The sequence below is a fragment of the Heterocephalus glaber genome, unplaced genomic scaffold, assembly GCF_053883595.1.
Source record: "Heterocephalus glaber isolate CG9 unplaced genomic scaffold, H.glaber_assembly_v1.0 deba00001481, whole genome shotgun sequence".
NCBI lineage: Eukaryota > Metazoa > Chordata > Mammalia > Rodentia > Bathyergidae > Heterocephalus > Heterocephalus glaber.
Window position 1 is genome coordinate 34,763 of NW_028258317.1, and position 16,040 is coordinate 50,802.

At 40.1% G+C, this 16,040-nt stretch overlaps 1 protein-coding gene and 1 pseudogene across 1 annotated transcript; both read left to right on the forward strand.

Annotated features, from left to right (window-relative positions):
• The first annotated feature begins 1,318 nt into the window (after positions 1-1,318).
• On the forward strand, positions 1,319-15,925 carry LOC147825770 (prostaglandin reductase 1-like). Its single transcript, XM_087184191.1, has 4 exons — positions 1,319-1,515; positions 4,198-4,306; positions 8,056-8,174; positions 14,577-15,925. Exons 2-4 carry the CDS (start codon positions 4,234-4,236, stop codon positions 14,685-14,687), a joined length of 303 nt encoding a protein of 100 aa, XP_087040317.1. The 5' UTR covers positions 1,319-1,515; positions 4,198-4,233; the 3' UTR covers positions 14,688-15,925.
• On the forward strand, positions 4,313-8,049 carry LOC147825771 (protein FAM162A pseudogene; annotated as a pseudogene).
• Positions 15,926-16,040: the final 115 nt, after the last annotated feature.

A 16,040-nucleotide genomic window follows, 5' to 3' on the forward strand; every position in this document is an offset into this window, starting at 1 on the left:
GTATTTTGTGTAAATAGTGGATAGCTGCATTTTATTTCTTCCCTATTTGGAACAGTGCTTTTATAGGTGAATTTAAGCCATTTTGTTTTGTTTATTGGTTATTGGTTTCTCTTCCTGTTGTAAAATTTGTTTTTTTCCTAATTACTTAAAATCAATGTTTTGTTTAGATTCTGCCAGTGCTTATATTTAAAATGTCTTATTTATATTCTGCTAGTGTTTGTACACATATTTTCATACAAAAATAGGATTTATATGTATATGAACTTTCAATAGCGTATGTTTTACTCCTTTATTCTACTTCGATATCCTAGATTTTGTTTCAACAATCTAAGTTGAAAATCCCATTTAATTATTAAAAATCTGAAAATGCTCTTTCATTTTGCTGGGGTTAGATTCCCAAGGACCTAATCCCTCTGGGTCAGTGCTGTCATCCTAAGACTGCTTTTCATAATGCTCTCCAGTTCTTCCGTGATTAGGGAGTCCTGTGCTTTAGAGCATATCAGACGAAGGGTCAGTTGCCAAGGGCTGAGCCAAAGAATAGTCTAAAGAACCACCGCACCGAGAGATAGAACAGTCATCTTTGAAAGGGGAAAACAAATGCCCAAATGAAAAACCCAGGAAGTCGAATAAGTAGGTTGTTGAAGCAGCAGGTTGAAGTGAATTGCAAATCCAAAAACCATTGACAGGATCTGTTGAGGGTCAAGGCAAGCTAAGCGGGGTTGTAGGGTGGTATAGGGGCCAATGTCATGCATGAGGTTTGTCAGCCCCACATGGTATTCCTTATACATGAAGCGTGTGTCATAAAGAATTCACTGGTCAAAACTAGGCTTTTGAAAGGAAAGTTCATTCCACTTAACAGGGTCTAGCAATCGGGAAATTCGAGCAGCTAGCTGGGAAAAGCTGAGTTTATCACTTCCATGTGTGGATGACTGATACTGGGAGAGATATAGTGGGTGGTAGCTAGGTGGGAGAGACTTCATCTGTGATTGGATGGACTAACACCTGGGCAAAGAGATATTAGCAATGAACAGGGAAAGGAATCAGGCTTATATAGGTATTGAAGGGGCTAAGGAATCTGGGGTGAAATATGTATGACTTGGATGCCCAAGGACGGTCTGCTCAGGTGTGTACACAGTTGGCACCAGGGGTGTTATATACTGCATTTGGAGTCCTTCTGCCCTATTTACGGAGCAGCTGCTGTTGTTTGCTAGAAGCAGCCTGTCTGCTTTGTCCCATTTGTTTGTGAAGGACTCAGGACTGACAGTGTGTTCGTGGGGATCCCGACCATACTTGAGTAAAAGAGTGCAGTTGGTTCATGTTCCTGGTTCCTTAATAGTTGCCATTTTTCTCCCTATTTAGGGCTGCAAAGTTGTTGGAACAGCAGGGACTGATGAAAAGGTTGCATATCTTAAACAAATTGGATTTGATGTTGCCTTTAACTACAAGACAGTAGATTCTTTGGAAGAAGCTTTGAAGAAAGCCTCCCCTGATGGTTATGATCGCTATTTTGATAATGTAAGTGTGAACTGGAGTTACCTGATTAATTGATGAAGTACCATATGAAAGAATGTATCTCTAAACTTCCTCTATAAAATATAGGAAGAAAGTACATATATATGCCTCTTTTATCTTTTTTTTAATCAGTACATGTTTGTAGTACATAATGTTTACATTCCCTGTGGGGAGTTGGTACACATACATAACACATTTTAATTACTTTTTAAAAATCCCCCTTCCTTCTCCTCCTTCCCCCTTCCTCCATCTCTTCATCTTGTTCCCATTTGAGAAAGCTCTATCTCCTTACTTCCTATTATCTATCTTTTATTTTGCTCTTTATTCATATTCTGGGTTTCGCTTGTAGGAGAAACCATGAGATATTTAGGCTTGTGTGTCTGATTTGTTTCACTTAACATTATGGGCTCAAGGGGCATCCATTTTCTTACAAACAATTCAAGTTTATCCTTCTTTATGACAGAGTAGTACCTCATGTTCTCACTCCAAAAGTGATCTTTTATGACTGAGTTCTAATGCTTAGCAAAATGTTTTCAAGGGCCATCCACACTGTAGCATCTATCAATACTGCCTTCCTTTTTATGGCTAAAAAATAGTCCATTATATGGATATACCAAATTTTAATTATCTCCACATAATTGATGGGCATCTGAGTTGTTTACACTTCTTGGCCATTGCATATTATGCTGCTGTGAACATTCATATACAAGTTTTTGTACAAACACGTTTTCATTAACCTTGGGTGTCCACCTATGAGTAGAATTGCTAGGGCACACTGTAACTTCATATTTAATCATTTTGAGGAACTGCCAATCTATTATGCAAAGTGGCTGCACTATCTTATATTTCCAATCTGTGAGGGTTACCATTTTTCCGTATCCTTACCAACACTTGTAATTGTCTGTTCTCTTCTTGTAGCCATCTTAGTGGGTTTGAAGTATTTCATTGTGGTTTTGATTTGCATTTCCCTATGGCTAATGATATTTGGGATCTTTTCATGTACATTTGTATATCTCCTTTGGAGAAATATGTGTTCAAATCCTTTGCCAATTTTCCAAGTGGGTTATTTCTAGGGTTGTAAGAGTTCTTCATGTGTCTGATAGAATTGATTTTCATTATTCACAGTTAGTTACATTCTGGAAAGTCACCAGGACCCCTAAACCACTGCTTCTAGGAGAACTGCATACAGATATGTACGTTGTTTTATTATACTCTTAAATCCTATAAACAACACTTCCTAGTATTTTCCATTTTCTTTATTTTACAAAAGAGAAAATGAGGTTCAGCGATGTTCAGTAACTTGCCTCTGGGTGCCCTACGTACTCCTCCCCTCAGACCTGGTGTTCATACCCATCCAGTGGTCCCCAGAGCCCGGGCTACTGGAACTACACTGCACTGCCCGCCCCGACTCTCCATCCTTTGGTTATCTGTACATGAGAGTTGAAAAAAAAAGCAGTGGATTACCTTCCTTGCTTAGTCAGCTGGGAACAGCTGTCTCTTTTCTGCTACTTTATGCATGTCTAGAAATGCCCAGAGAAATCTCTGTGAGTTTTGATCTTGGCATTATGAATAAAATGTAGCATGTATCCCAATTTACAAATGTAGAATCCACTGTTAATGAGGTTTCCAACTATTTTCTCCTATTCCACAAGTTTTCTTCACTTTTACGATGCTATCCTTTGAAGCACAAAAGTTCTAAAGTTTGATGAAGTCTAATTTATCTAGTTTTTCTTTCCTTTGGTTGCTGTGGGTTTTTGTGTCACATCTAAGAAGGCTTTGCCTTTCTGAAGCTCACCAAAATTTACTCCTGTGTGAGTTCTAAGAGTTTTGCAGATTTTTTTTTATTATATCCATGTCTATAATGTGCGTATAGTGGAGGAAGCAGTCCGATTCGATTCGATCATAAATGTTCATTTTTTGTACTCTCAATTCAGTTCCACTGATCTGTATTTCTAGTCTCACACTGACCTGATTAGTTTAGCATTGTAGTAAGTTTTGAATTTGGAATGTGAGTCTTCCAACATTGTTCCTCATACGTCTTTTCAATATTTTTCCATATGTTTGGATTATAGGAGAAGCAAACTATTGGACTTATCAGAGAACCAGAACATTTAGCAAATTAAAATTTGTTACTATATGTTCTTAGAGTCTAAAGGAAATGTCCATTTTTCTTTCTTTCTTTCTTTCTTTCTTTTTCTTTTTTTTTTGTACCGGGCATCAAACTCGGAACCTTGTGCTTGCGAGGCAGGCGGTGGAAGCGCTGAGCTAAATCCCTGGCCCAGGAAATGTCCATTTTCAACTTCTCTTTCTAACTGTAATTTTCTGCACAGATGTGCTAATGTAATTAACTCTTTTTGTTCTGGTTTGGTTTGGTTTTGTGTGTGTGTTCTGGGAATCGCACCCAGGGCGTGCACATACAAATCAAGCACTCTACCTCTGAGCTACATCCTTAGCCCTTTTTAAAAGTTTTATTTGGAGACAAGGTTGTGCCGAGTTACTCAGGCTGGCCTTGACCTTGCGACCCTCTTGCGTCAACCTCCCGAATAGCTGAGCTTAGTAATTGCGTGGCAGCGTGACTGGCCCAATTAATTTTCTTGCTACTAAACATTGTGACTTTATGATTCTTGTAAATTTCATGTTTACATTATGTAAAGTGTTTGCTTGTTTGTTTCCCTGTCTGTTTAGGTAGGTGGCGATTTCTCAAACACCGTTATACCCCAGATGAAGGCGTTTGGAAGAATTGCTATCTGTGGGGCCATCTCCGTGTATAACCGCACTGGCCCACTTCCCCCAGGTAACAAGTTCATGCAAATGATCACGAATGCAGACAGACCGGGCAAGGGAAGATGCACCGACATGGGATAGGCCAGTGACTGTGAACATAAATGAAAGATTTCATCATATTCTGGATGAATAATAAAGAAATAGTATTTATGGGATTAGAAGTGTGATTTTATATATTTTATACTAAATCTGCTTAAGTTAGCTTTCAATACTGAAAGCAGGATGAACAAGTATGGAAGAAACATTTGCACTTATTAAAAGTTTTGATTACCTATTATTTTCTGTGAAGTCATATAAAGATAGCCAAGATTTGATTTAGAAAGAGAATGTCTGAGTTCTTCATATTAGTCTTACTGCTGAAGGTGCTGGATTGGGTGGAAAGTGTCTTGATGTGGGTGAAGGGAAAGGCAGTCTGCCACGTTTCCTCACAGTCTTAGACAGTGCTTCCTGGCGTGGCAAGATACCCTGGCCCGGTCAAGTTAACAGTTTCCACTAAAGAGAAAGGGGGTATGTATTTTACCTCCATCCTTGATTGTCCTTGTTTATTTGTCTGTGCCCTGCTGTGCCCTCCATATCCCACTTCTCCCCTCTCTTATACTGAAGTCATTCTTTTCTCTCCGCACTCACAGCAGTCCAAAAGCAGTGCCAACAGAGAACTGTATGCATTTCTCCCAGTCCTACGCCACATCTTGTACAGGCCTCAGTTTATGGATGGGAAGATGAACAACCTGAGACCCCTTGAATCCCATTAGCAGTAGACTCACAACAAAGACCCTTGTTCTGAATTCCTCAAATAAGGTCGTTCTCTGCCCTAATCATTTCATGCTGTTATAGAGTTACAGATTTACCTGTGGTCCCCAAAAGGGGGAAAGAAGAATAAAAAGAAATCTTTCAGACTATAATGAAGATCTAGGCAAAGATCGATCAATTGGTTACTCATTCTTGATCAGTGGGAATGATGTCTTACAGCCACACTAATTAGAAACAACCACATGGAGCTAGGTAGGGCTTAGAGTGGCATGGGCTGAGGAAAAAATAACTTGCAGATTCTCTCTTGAGTTATGAAAAAAAAATCAAAGTGTGAGCTTCTCCAAGAAGGAAACTCCAGATCCATTTGGCAATTTCATCGTTAGGAGACATTTTCTCCCTACGTTTTTCTGCTTGGTGCTAAGCTAGAATCACAGCGCATCATGTGCCAATCAGTTGAGCAGAGCTCCAAGATACATTTTCTTAGTCCCAGTCTAATGAGATATAGCCAAGTATTTTGGTTACAGGAACTTGATCTAGTCTTTTCAGCAATTACTACTTGGAAGTTCAGCTACTCAGAGAGGTCATGGGGATGTCAGGTGACCTTGTCCATTCCACTTTAACCAGAGGGAGTTCTGCCTTGCTTCTGATCTCCAGAAATTCTTACATATTCCATTACTAGGACACCTAGGAATCCAGTAATTATTTCCACCAATTTTACCACTATGTTTGGTGTTTTGCTCTCAGAAAAGAATATTCCCATCAGCAATACTATTTCCCTCTCTTCCAAGTTGAGCAAATAGGGTTTCAATCCTTAACTCAAAAAGAAATACTGTTGGTGTCTTCTGAAGAAGTATTTGAATGTGTCACTCATTATGCAGCAGTTTCTATTGGCTCAGGACAATGTTCTTGCTTAATGCTTCCTTCTTCAAAGTAAAGAGTGGGGACTGTACACTTGAGTGATGCCAGGTGTCTAGGATGCTGAGGATACTTTCCACAAGTTGTCTGGGCTCTTCTGGCTCTGATACTCGCTAGGCACCTTCACCTGACTTCTTGGAACCTGAAAGACTTTATGTAGGTGTTATTTTCTCACTTTCTGGTCACTCAAGATCCTTGGGTGGGGGGGCGGGGGAGCTGGCAGCCCGTATGACCTTTTCTGTCCCACGGAGAAATAGGCCCTTTCTTACAGGGTGACAGAACCGCATGCTCATTCTAGGCGGATGGTTCTCAAGGTGTGGGCCCAGGGCCCACAGTATCCCTGTCTCCTGGGAATTTGTTATAAATATGAATTTTGGGGGCCCTCTCCAGATGCATAACCTGAAATTGTAGGACGGCCCAGCAGTCTTTCTCCGTGAGCCCTCCACATGATTCTTCTACACACTAAACTGGAGATCCACTCTTCAGGCTGACTCTTGGTATTCTGCAATGGCAAGGACAGGGCAGGTGTGAGAGCTCATGGGTCTCCTGATCTATTGTCTCTCGCTAACTCTGAGGCTGGGGGTGGACACTGGTTCTTTGCATCTCCTTTAAGAACAGAACATCAAGAAATGCAGGGATGAGGTAGCACGAGGGTGCTGTGTTGTCTGCGAAGTGGCGGCCATGGGGAGCCTGCGCAGCTTTCGCCTGGTGGCAGGAAATTTTTTTAGGTTAGATGAAAACAGTGCTTCCTCATCACTAGGGTTTACCAGAAGCTCTGATTTGAAGAGACTGAATGGATTGTGCTCCAAACCACAGGAAAGTCCCAAGCTCCAACCAGCACTTTCAGCCACAAACCCGCGGTCTGGGAGAAGAAGATCCTGAGACGGTCAGGTCGCTTCAAGAGCCAGGACCAAATTCCATAGACTGTCTCGTTTGAGATGCTCGATTCTGTGAAGAACAAGGTGCCGATGGAGATGAGCTGCATAATGATTGCCCTGATGGTGCTGGGATGTATCGTGATAGTTATCGAGGGCAAGGAGGCTGCCAAAAGAAATGAGTCTTTAACAACCTTGAACTTAAAAAGAAAGCTCATCTGAGAGAGGAAGCAGCTCTGAAGGCCAAAACAGAGTAGCGGAAGTCTCCATGCCGGCCGGACTGTGAACATCCAGGAGTAATGCAACAACTGCCTGTGTTGAGAAGAGTGTGGTATGACGACCCACTTCCTAAATGTATGTCTTGCACAAGCTTATACCAGTTCCTCAAAGAGGTACAAATAAATTTTCTTGAAGAAAATTAAAAAAAAGAAGAAATGCAAGGAAGTCCTAGAATGCCTGGATTAAAATAGAAAGAGAAGCATGCTATGTACCAGGAATATCAGAGCAATCATTCTTCAGAAGTGCAGAAAACTATTAATACATCATCCCTGGGCCCTCTTTGTGTCCCGTAGCACTGTTTGGGAAGTTTTTGGTGGTTCTTACTTCCAGGATGTAAGAGATGAATGCTGCCTGACCCATACAAGGAATCTTAGTGTGCATTAGTTTCCTATTGCTGCTGTAACAAATTACCACAAACTTAGTGGCTACCACAACAGTCATTTATTCTCCTTCTTCGGGCAGTCAAAATTCTAAACTGGTCAGCAGGCCTGCCTGCCTTCTGGAAGCTCTAGAGGAGGATCTATTTCCTCACCTTTGGAACTTCTAGAAGCTGCCTGTATTCCTTGGCATGTAGTCCCTTTCTCCATCCTCAAAGCCAGCAGCATCCATCTTCATCCTACTTGTTATTCCTCTTGTCTACCCTTGCCAATCCCAGCTTCCATCATCGCTTATTTTTTCTTGGGTCTCTCTTGCCCTTACAAGAGTGCTTGTGATTACGTTGAGACGATCTGTCTAACCGAGAATAATCTCCCCATCTCAAAGTTCTTAATGTAATCACATTGGTAAAATCTTTTTTACAATGTAAGGTGAAATAGTCACAGATTTCCATTGTGGATGCTTTGGGGGCCATTATTCTGCTTTCCACACAGTGTTTGTTGTAAATCATGGCATGTTGACACCTCCATGGACCCTGTGAGCCAAATGTGCCCTCTGCTTTCAGGTCCAGACCCAGAAAGTATTATCTATAAGCAACTCCGCATGGAAGGGTTCCTGGTGTACAACTGGCAGGGAGAAGTCCGTGAAAAGGCTCTGAAAGATTTGAGGAAATGGGTTTTAGAGGTAAGCAGCTCCACAACTGCCCCATTCCACTGTATACTTGATCTCTTTGCTTTTGGTACTCAAAACCATTAGTCCGTCCGTTCTTCCCTCTGGTGTATCATCAGTTTCTCCATGCCTATTGAATCACTGCTTTTCAAATACAGACATTCTCACTTTTCTCATCTTAACATAGGAGAGGAAACAAAAAGAACCCTTTCTAAATTTCATCTCCACTGCACTTACAAGACCACTTCACTGATTTCCTCCTTTGTAGCAAAATACCTGGACATGTTATCTATACACATACATGCCGACTCTCTCCATTCTTTCTTGAACCCATGTATCAGGTTTTTGCACTGCTGCCATTGCATAAACACTGCTGTCTTCATGGTCACCAGTGTCTGTCACACAGGGAAATCCAGTAGTCTGTCTGTACTATCACTTGGTTATGGGGGAATATTTTAGAGAGTGATCGCTCTCCATTACTGTACTTTCTTCCTTTGGCTTCCTTAGCACTTGGTTTTCCTCACTAATTAATCTTCTGCCGACTTTTCTTCTGGCTTCTCTCCAAATTAATAATAGAGGACCTGAGGCATGGTCCTTGGACCTCTTTTCTTCCCTATCCACACTCTATTATCCCTTCATTAGCTCGTCCAAGCTCCTGGCTTTAAATACGAGCAGGATCCTGAGAGCCCCCCAATTTTTGTCTCCTTTGCAGTCCAGTCTGGTACCTGGATGCCTAATATACATCAAAAACTCCTTATGTTTTAATCCTTCCTGCTCAACCTGCTCTACACTCAGACTTCACTATCTCAGAGATAGCCGTTCTACTCGTCTACTGCTGAGTGCAAAACCTTTGAAGTCGTGAGGTTTGGGAGCTCTTGGGGAGCTAAGGTGGGAAGATTGTGAGTTAGATGCCACTGTGGGCTATGTGGAGAATCCAAGGCCATCTCAGACTATGTAGTGAGACCCTGTTTCAAAAGCAAAACAAAAACCTTGAATTGTCTTTGGTGTGTTTTCTCCCTCAGATCCATGTCCAACCTTTCAGTAGGTCCTGATGGCTCAATCCTCAATATATGTACAGAATCTGACCAGCTCTTGCATGTCCTCTGCTCCTACCGTGGCCCAGGCTACCACACCGCCTGTTCTGGACATGTGCAGTAACCTCTATCTTCTATGTGGTCTCCCACTTTTGCATGCCTACAGACAATTCCCATCTGGGTAGCCAGAGTGATCTTTTAACTGTCATTCTTATGTGCAAATCCCTGCAAGCCTTTCCACTTCAGTTAGCATAAATCCAAAGTGCTTTATTATAATAACCTACAAAGCTGTACACAGTCTGGCCCTTATTCCTCTTTGATTTCATTTCTTTAGTGTTCGTGCTTTTGCTTACTCTGATAGGTATCCCTCCGTGCCCCATGACTGCTTCCTTAAGTCTCTCCACGTTCTTCAAGTCCTTGCTGAAAAGCACCTGAGAATGAGGCAACTTTTAAAATTTTTTGCTGGGGATGGTGGTACACGCCTGTAATCCCAGCACTTGGGAAGCTGAGGCAGGACTGCTGCAAGTTCAAGGCCAGCCTGGGGTACAGAGTGACCTCAAGCCCAGGCTGAACTGCAGAATGACACTCTCTCAAAACACAAAGATAAACATTTTTCATTGACTTGATGCATAATATTTGTACACGCTTTTGAGTTACACTATGATTTTTGATATACAATGCATAATAATGCATATACAATGCATAATAGATGTATCAGGTTAATGGAGATATCCAGCACTTCTGTTATGCTTTCTTTGGTTGGAATACTATTCAAAATCTTCTCTCCTAGCTATTTTAAAATACGTATTTCAGAGTTAGTGGGACGTTGATAGAAAACTTTATAAACTTTTTTCACTTCAGTAAAGATTTGTCTTGCATCTTGCTGTCATTAAAGGCAGTTGATCCTAAAATTTCAGTCACTTAAATGTACCCACGAAACAAAAATATATAGTCTCCATTTTCCCCGGACTTTAATTTGCTCAATTATACCTCAGTGTTGTAGCAGCATTGTGTACCTGACACAGTGCTTTGATCTTTTCAGACCCTTGGTACTGACCTGAAGGAGATCTAAGAGTCCTTTCTCCTTTTGAGTTCGAATCACAGCCTTAATGTGGTCTTTCTTGCTTTATGTGCGTTTGCCTAATGTAAACGTGTTTTAATGCTTCTTGTTTGTATTGGGTAGCATGGGGATAAGATTTTAACTGGTTATTCTTGAATTGCTTCTACAATAAACCAATTTTATAATCTTTAAATTCATCAGCTTTTTACATTTGTGTTCTTTCCATTTAAGGCTTCTTAGATCTAGTTATGATTAATGGAGCACATTGATTTGAAGTTTCAGATCTTCCAAAGCACTATTTTGTAATAATTATTTTCTAAACATACTGCCTTAAAAAAAAAAGTAAGAAAGTGACTGTGATACAAATACTGTTCCTCTTCTAAGTATTCATATGAAATATGAAATATTAATATTAAATATGCTCTTGGAGCATAACAGACTGAAAAATAGCAGTAATTATATAAGCCAGAATTCATACCGATCAGTGTTGAAACTCAGTGCAAAAACAAAAGGCAGTATCCAGTGGTTAACAATTTCATAGGTTTTGTACATCTGAGAAATGAGTAGTCAGATGAATTTTTATCTTTGCATGTTTTTATAAGAATTGTGGATGTGCCTACCTCAACAGTCATTTCTTGTATCTGGAAAAATATTTTCCACATTTTAAATGTTTTATATTAGAGATTTCTTTAATGAACACTTGTCAAATATATATATATATATATATATATATATATATATAGTACCAATGTTACTATTTTTTTGTTTTAGATGTAAGAGCATGCTCATGTTAGGTACTTACATAAATTGTTACGTTATTTTTTCTTATTTACTATCTTTTTGTTTGTTTCTGTGGTTCAAATATATTCTTTCTTGAAAGTAAAAAAAAAAAATACATATTTAATTGGATGTAACCATAGTATGCAGCAGAATATTAGAATGAATGGGGGAACTTTTAAAATGACCTTATTTTAAGTTCAAGTATCCCTTTATTTCTGATCTCGTCTTTTTATCCATAGCAATCCCATTTGTATGTATTGCCATCTCCCTTCCATGAGACTGTAACCTCCATGAAGACAACATTCATGCATTTTATTTTCTGATATAGCTGCAACAGCCAGAATAGGGTTTGAATCAATGTAAGCACAAAGGGGCTGAGGGAGGTAGCTTAGTGATATAGTACATGCTTAGCATGCTGAGGCTGTGGGTTTAGTACGTAACACCAAAAGAAAAGGAAATATATATATATATATATATATATATATATATATATATATATACTAGATAAAAGTTGTAGAAAGAATAAATAGTAGAGCAGCACATAAGTGAGCCATGGCTGTCCTAGGTCCTAGGTCACAAAAAGCTTTCTTATAGCTGTGCCTTTGGGTCCAGAAGAAGAACCTCTTTTATCATGAGCTGTGATCATTTTCCCCCCGTTACCATGTGGACTTTTAGTCACTAGAAATCTAAGGGCTCAAGGTGCATTATCCTAGTTTTGGAAAGGAAGTGTGATATGATACTTCCTAATTCCTGGCCCATGGTCATTTCCCAATTCCAAAAAATAGATTGCTCCTCTGGCAGCCATTGGAGCTTGGCAGTTTTCCCAGTGTAACACATGGAGTGCTGGGCTGGGCTCTCTAGAATCCTGAGAAGAGCTGAATTATTTTTAAATTCCTAGCGTGTTGCTTTTTTGTCCTCTATGACAGAATAGAATCTTGCTTTTCCATGATCACAGCTAACAACAAGAAACCCCCGTGCTGGTGAGCATGATGTCTATAATGCTTATTTCTAACAAAGTGAAGCTGATTAGCTTCTACTTTAAGTAACTAGTGAATTCTAGTCTTTTCCTTTCCCTCTCATCTTGATTTTGTAATATACATTGTATTTTAAAACAGTTTTACATACTACAGAGAGCTCTCTCTCATATTGTCTGCATTCTATACCATAAATTCCCCTATCATCAACATTTTCTATTACTATTTGTATTAATACAGTAGCTAGGGCTACTGTAACAAAGTTTAAAGCAACAGACTGGGTTCCTTAAAAGGCATTTATTTTCTGAAGGCTCTGGATGTTGGAAGTCTAACATGAAGGTGTCAACAGAATTCTTTCTTCCGAGTCCTTTCCCTGCATCTTTATTTAGTCTTCTATTATGTCTTAATCTCTTAAAAGAACACCAGTCCTATTGGCTTATGACCGACCCATGTGGCCTCACTGTATCTTTCTTTTCATTTTTTTTATTAGTACATGTTTGTAGTACATAATGATTACAGTCCTCACGGGGAGTTGGTACATGCACGTAACACATCTTCATTCTTTTTTTCATGCCCTTCTTCTACCCTCCCTGCCACGTGTCATCTCTTGGCAGCCTTCCCTTTTGAAAAAGATTTATCTCCCTACTTTCTGTTATCTATCTTTTATTTTGCTCTTTATTTTGGGTTTCTCATATAAGAGAAACTATGCAGTATTTAAACTCATGCACTTGATTCACTCAACATGACTCAAGGTGCATCGATTTTCTTATAAATGACTCAAGCTTATCCTTCTTTATGGCAGAATAGTACTCCATTGTTTATAAAGACCACATTTTCTTATCCATTCATCTGTTGATGGGCATATAGGCTGCTTCCAAGATTTAGCTGTCATGAACTATGTTGCTATAAACATGGGTATGCATGTACCACTGTAATATGATGTCTTTAACACTTTCAGGAAGATACCTAGAAATTGTTTCTTTAAAGGCCCTGTCTCCACACACAGTCACATTGTGAGGTACTGGGGTGAGGCCTTTAACATACGAATTGAGGAAGAAGGGCTTCACATTTCAGTCTACAATAGTATTCATTCTCTTTTAAACATTAAACTAGATTCTAGCTTTCCATTCTATTCAGATTCTATGCCTGTTCAAAACGTAGCAATGAGCTGAGGGTTTCAAGTCAAGGATTCAAGTCGCAGAGCTTCCCTGTTTTCTGAGTGCCTTAAAACAAATAATTTTCTTCCTAAGTTCATACCTGGTGTCAACCATCAGTAGAACACCTTGGAGAAAAAAAGCTTCCAGTTATTTCCAGCCTGTCTCAACATAGACCCCTTAGGAGAATCTGAAAATGTAAATCAGCCCCACATAGCAGACTGTATCCCTGGGGGAAAAAAAATGAAAAATCTTCCTCCCTAAAGTAAATCCTTCCCTCCCTTGCTCCTAAATAAATGCTAAGCACAAATTGAAAGAACCTTGGGCCGGGGATTTAGCTCAGTGGTTCCGTCGCTTGCCTTGCAAGCGCAAGGACGGGAGTTCGATCCCTGGTACAAAAAAAAAAAAAAAAAAAAAACACGCGCGCACAGAAAAAGAACCTTGGCCTGAGGGGGATACAAATTATTGGACTGCCATAATTATAGACACGTCCCGAAAAAGCTCTACCACTGCAGGCCCCAAATGGGAGTAAAGATTCTGCATTGTGTGACTACGAGAAATGACTTTTGAAACAGACCATCTACCCAACACTCACATTTTAAAGGAGGAAAGGCATGTTTGGGTTCACAGCTTGTAGAGGTTTCAGTCCATCAGTCCAAGGCAGGGTGGCATGCCACAGGGGCATAGCAGAGGACAAACAGCACACGGCATGGCGGCAGGAAGCAGATAAAGCAAAAAGGGTAGAGGAAGAGAGAGATAGACCTAGGCCACACATCCCCCCTGTGACCCTCCTCCTCCAACCAGGCTTCACCTCTCAAATCACATTTAGCTATAAATTCCTGAGTGACTAGTCCATTGGTAATTATCACACCCCCGTGTTCCAGTCACCTCAACAAAGCCCACCTATGAACTTGTCAGACTTTAGCGGGGACATCCAGATATAAACCATAACATAGACAGTATCTGGCAATGATGTTCTGTTCTGTATCTACTTCCACCTTTTCGGAAATCATTGCATTAAACTTGTTATTAAACTTGTCTGGGCTGGGGACATAACTCAGTGGCACAGTGCCTGCCTGGCAAGTGAAGCATGAAGTCCTGAGCTCAATCCCTGGTACCAAAATAACCCACAAACTTTTCTATGCAATTTGCTTAGCAATTGCTTAATCATAGCCTGTGACATTTCTTCTTTCATACTGTGATCTGACACCTACCTGCTGTATACTTATGTGTACTTCGTAATCTGTTAATACACTATGTATGGAGATCCTGCCCCTCAAATTAACTTTCAGTTCACAGAAAACTTGCCTCCCTCATATGAACTGTTAAAAACAATAAATGATAAATTTGTGCTAGGATGAGAAGAGACAATTATTTGGAATATGAAATCAATGTTGGTTGTTGTTTTGATACAGGGCAAAATCCAGTATCATGAACACATTACCGAAGGATTTGAAAACATGCCGGCTGCATTTATGGGAATGCTGAAAGGTGATAATTTGGGGAAAACCATCGTGAAAGCATGAAAAAAAAGACATATGAATCATCATAGCATGATTTGGATGACTACATAAATTTTCACTCTTTGGTAAAAATGTATACTGTCCAAATAATCTGAGGTATACTAACTGTAATGATCTACTGAATAAACTACATTAAAGTGGTCTGTAATCAGTGACAAGTAATACTAATTTCATAGATAACAACAGCCAGTCACCTTTTCTATCTACTGCTTTTTCTAGTTTTCAGTGGCAAATAATGGCCTTGGGGTCTGTATCAGTCAGTTTTCCATTACTGTGACAAAATACTTGAGATACTCAAGTTATAAGGAGGGAAGATCTATTTTGGCTGTTTTGTAGGTTTCAGTCTATGAGCTGTAGGCCCCATTCCTTTGGTCCTGAGGTGACAGGAACAACCGGTGGAGGAAGCAGCATACCTCATGGCAATTGGAAAACAAAGGAGACAGAAAAATGGTGGGGCCGGGGATTTAGCTCAGTGGTTCTGGCGCCTACCTTGCAAGCGTAAGGTCCCAAGTTCTATGCCTGGTACGCCCAAAAAGGAAAGATGCTGTGGTCCCAATGTTGCCAGTAAGGGCACACCCCTAATATTCTAATGTCCTCCCACTAGACCCAAACTTCTAAAGACTCCACCGCTCCTCAGCAGCACCAGAGGCTCATGACCATACCTTTTAAAACAGAAGCGTTGGTGATGGGGCACTCACTCAAACCACAGCAGAGTTCAAATGTTTAATATCTCTGTGACCTTGGATTTCCAATTTTTCATCTGATCCCTCGTACCAAAAAATAACAAATAAGTAAAATAAAAATAAAGATAAAGACTATTTCCTATCCTCCATTGCAATTAGGTTAGGGCCAATGTGACTGATTTCTGGCCAGTGGAAGAAAGAATTCTAAGGCAGGGGGCCTCAAAGTTTCTTGGTAAAGGCATCCTTAGGACTTCAATCATTTTTTCATAGTGCCTGAGGCCAAAAGATATAGCTAACAGTTCCATTTGCTAGTTACTGTAGTTCCAAACATAGTAGTCATAGTTTATGTTGCATCTGTCACTGTGTTATCTTCAAAATATTCAAATGTCCTAGGGAGCTCTCTGCACTGTCCTAGAATATTTTGGCACCCAGTTGGGACTTCTCCAAGCTGTTTCTAGGCCAATGTTTGTGTCTGACCTTGGAGGTTGCATATTCTAAACAGCATGGCTACAAAATGTTGGAAGACTGCCTGGGAATAAAGTTTTATTGAGTTAACCAGTTGAGACCTGTTGGCTTTTCTGTGGATAGCATTGCCTTCTCTAACTCTCTACTGTCCAATATAGCTATGAATAACTGGGAATGCAAATATGCCACATTCCAAAAATTTTTTAAA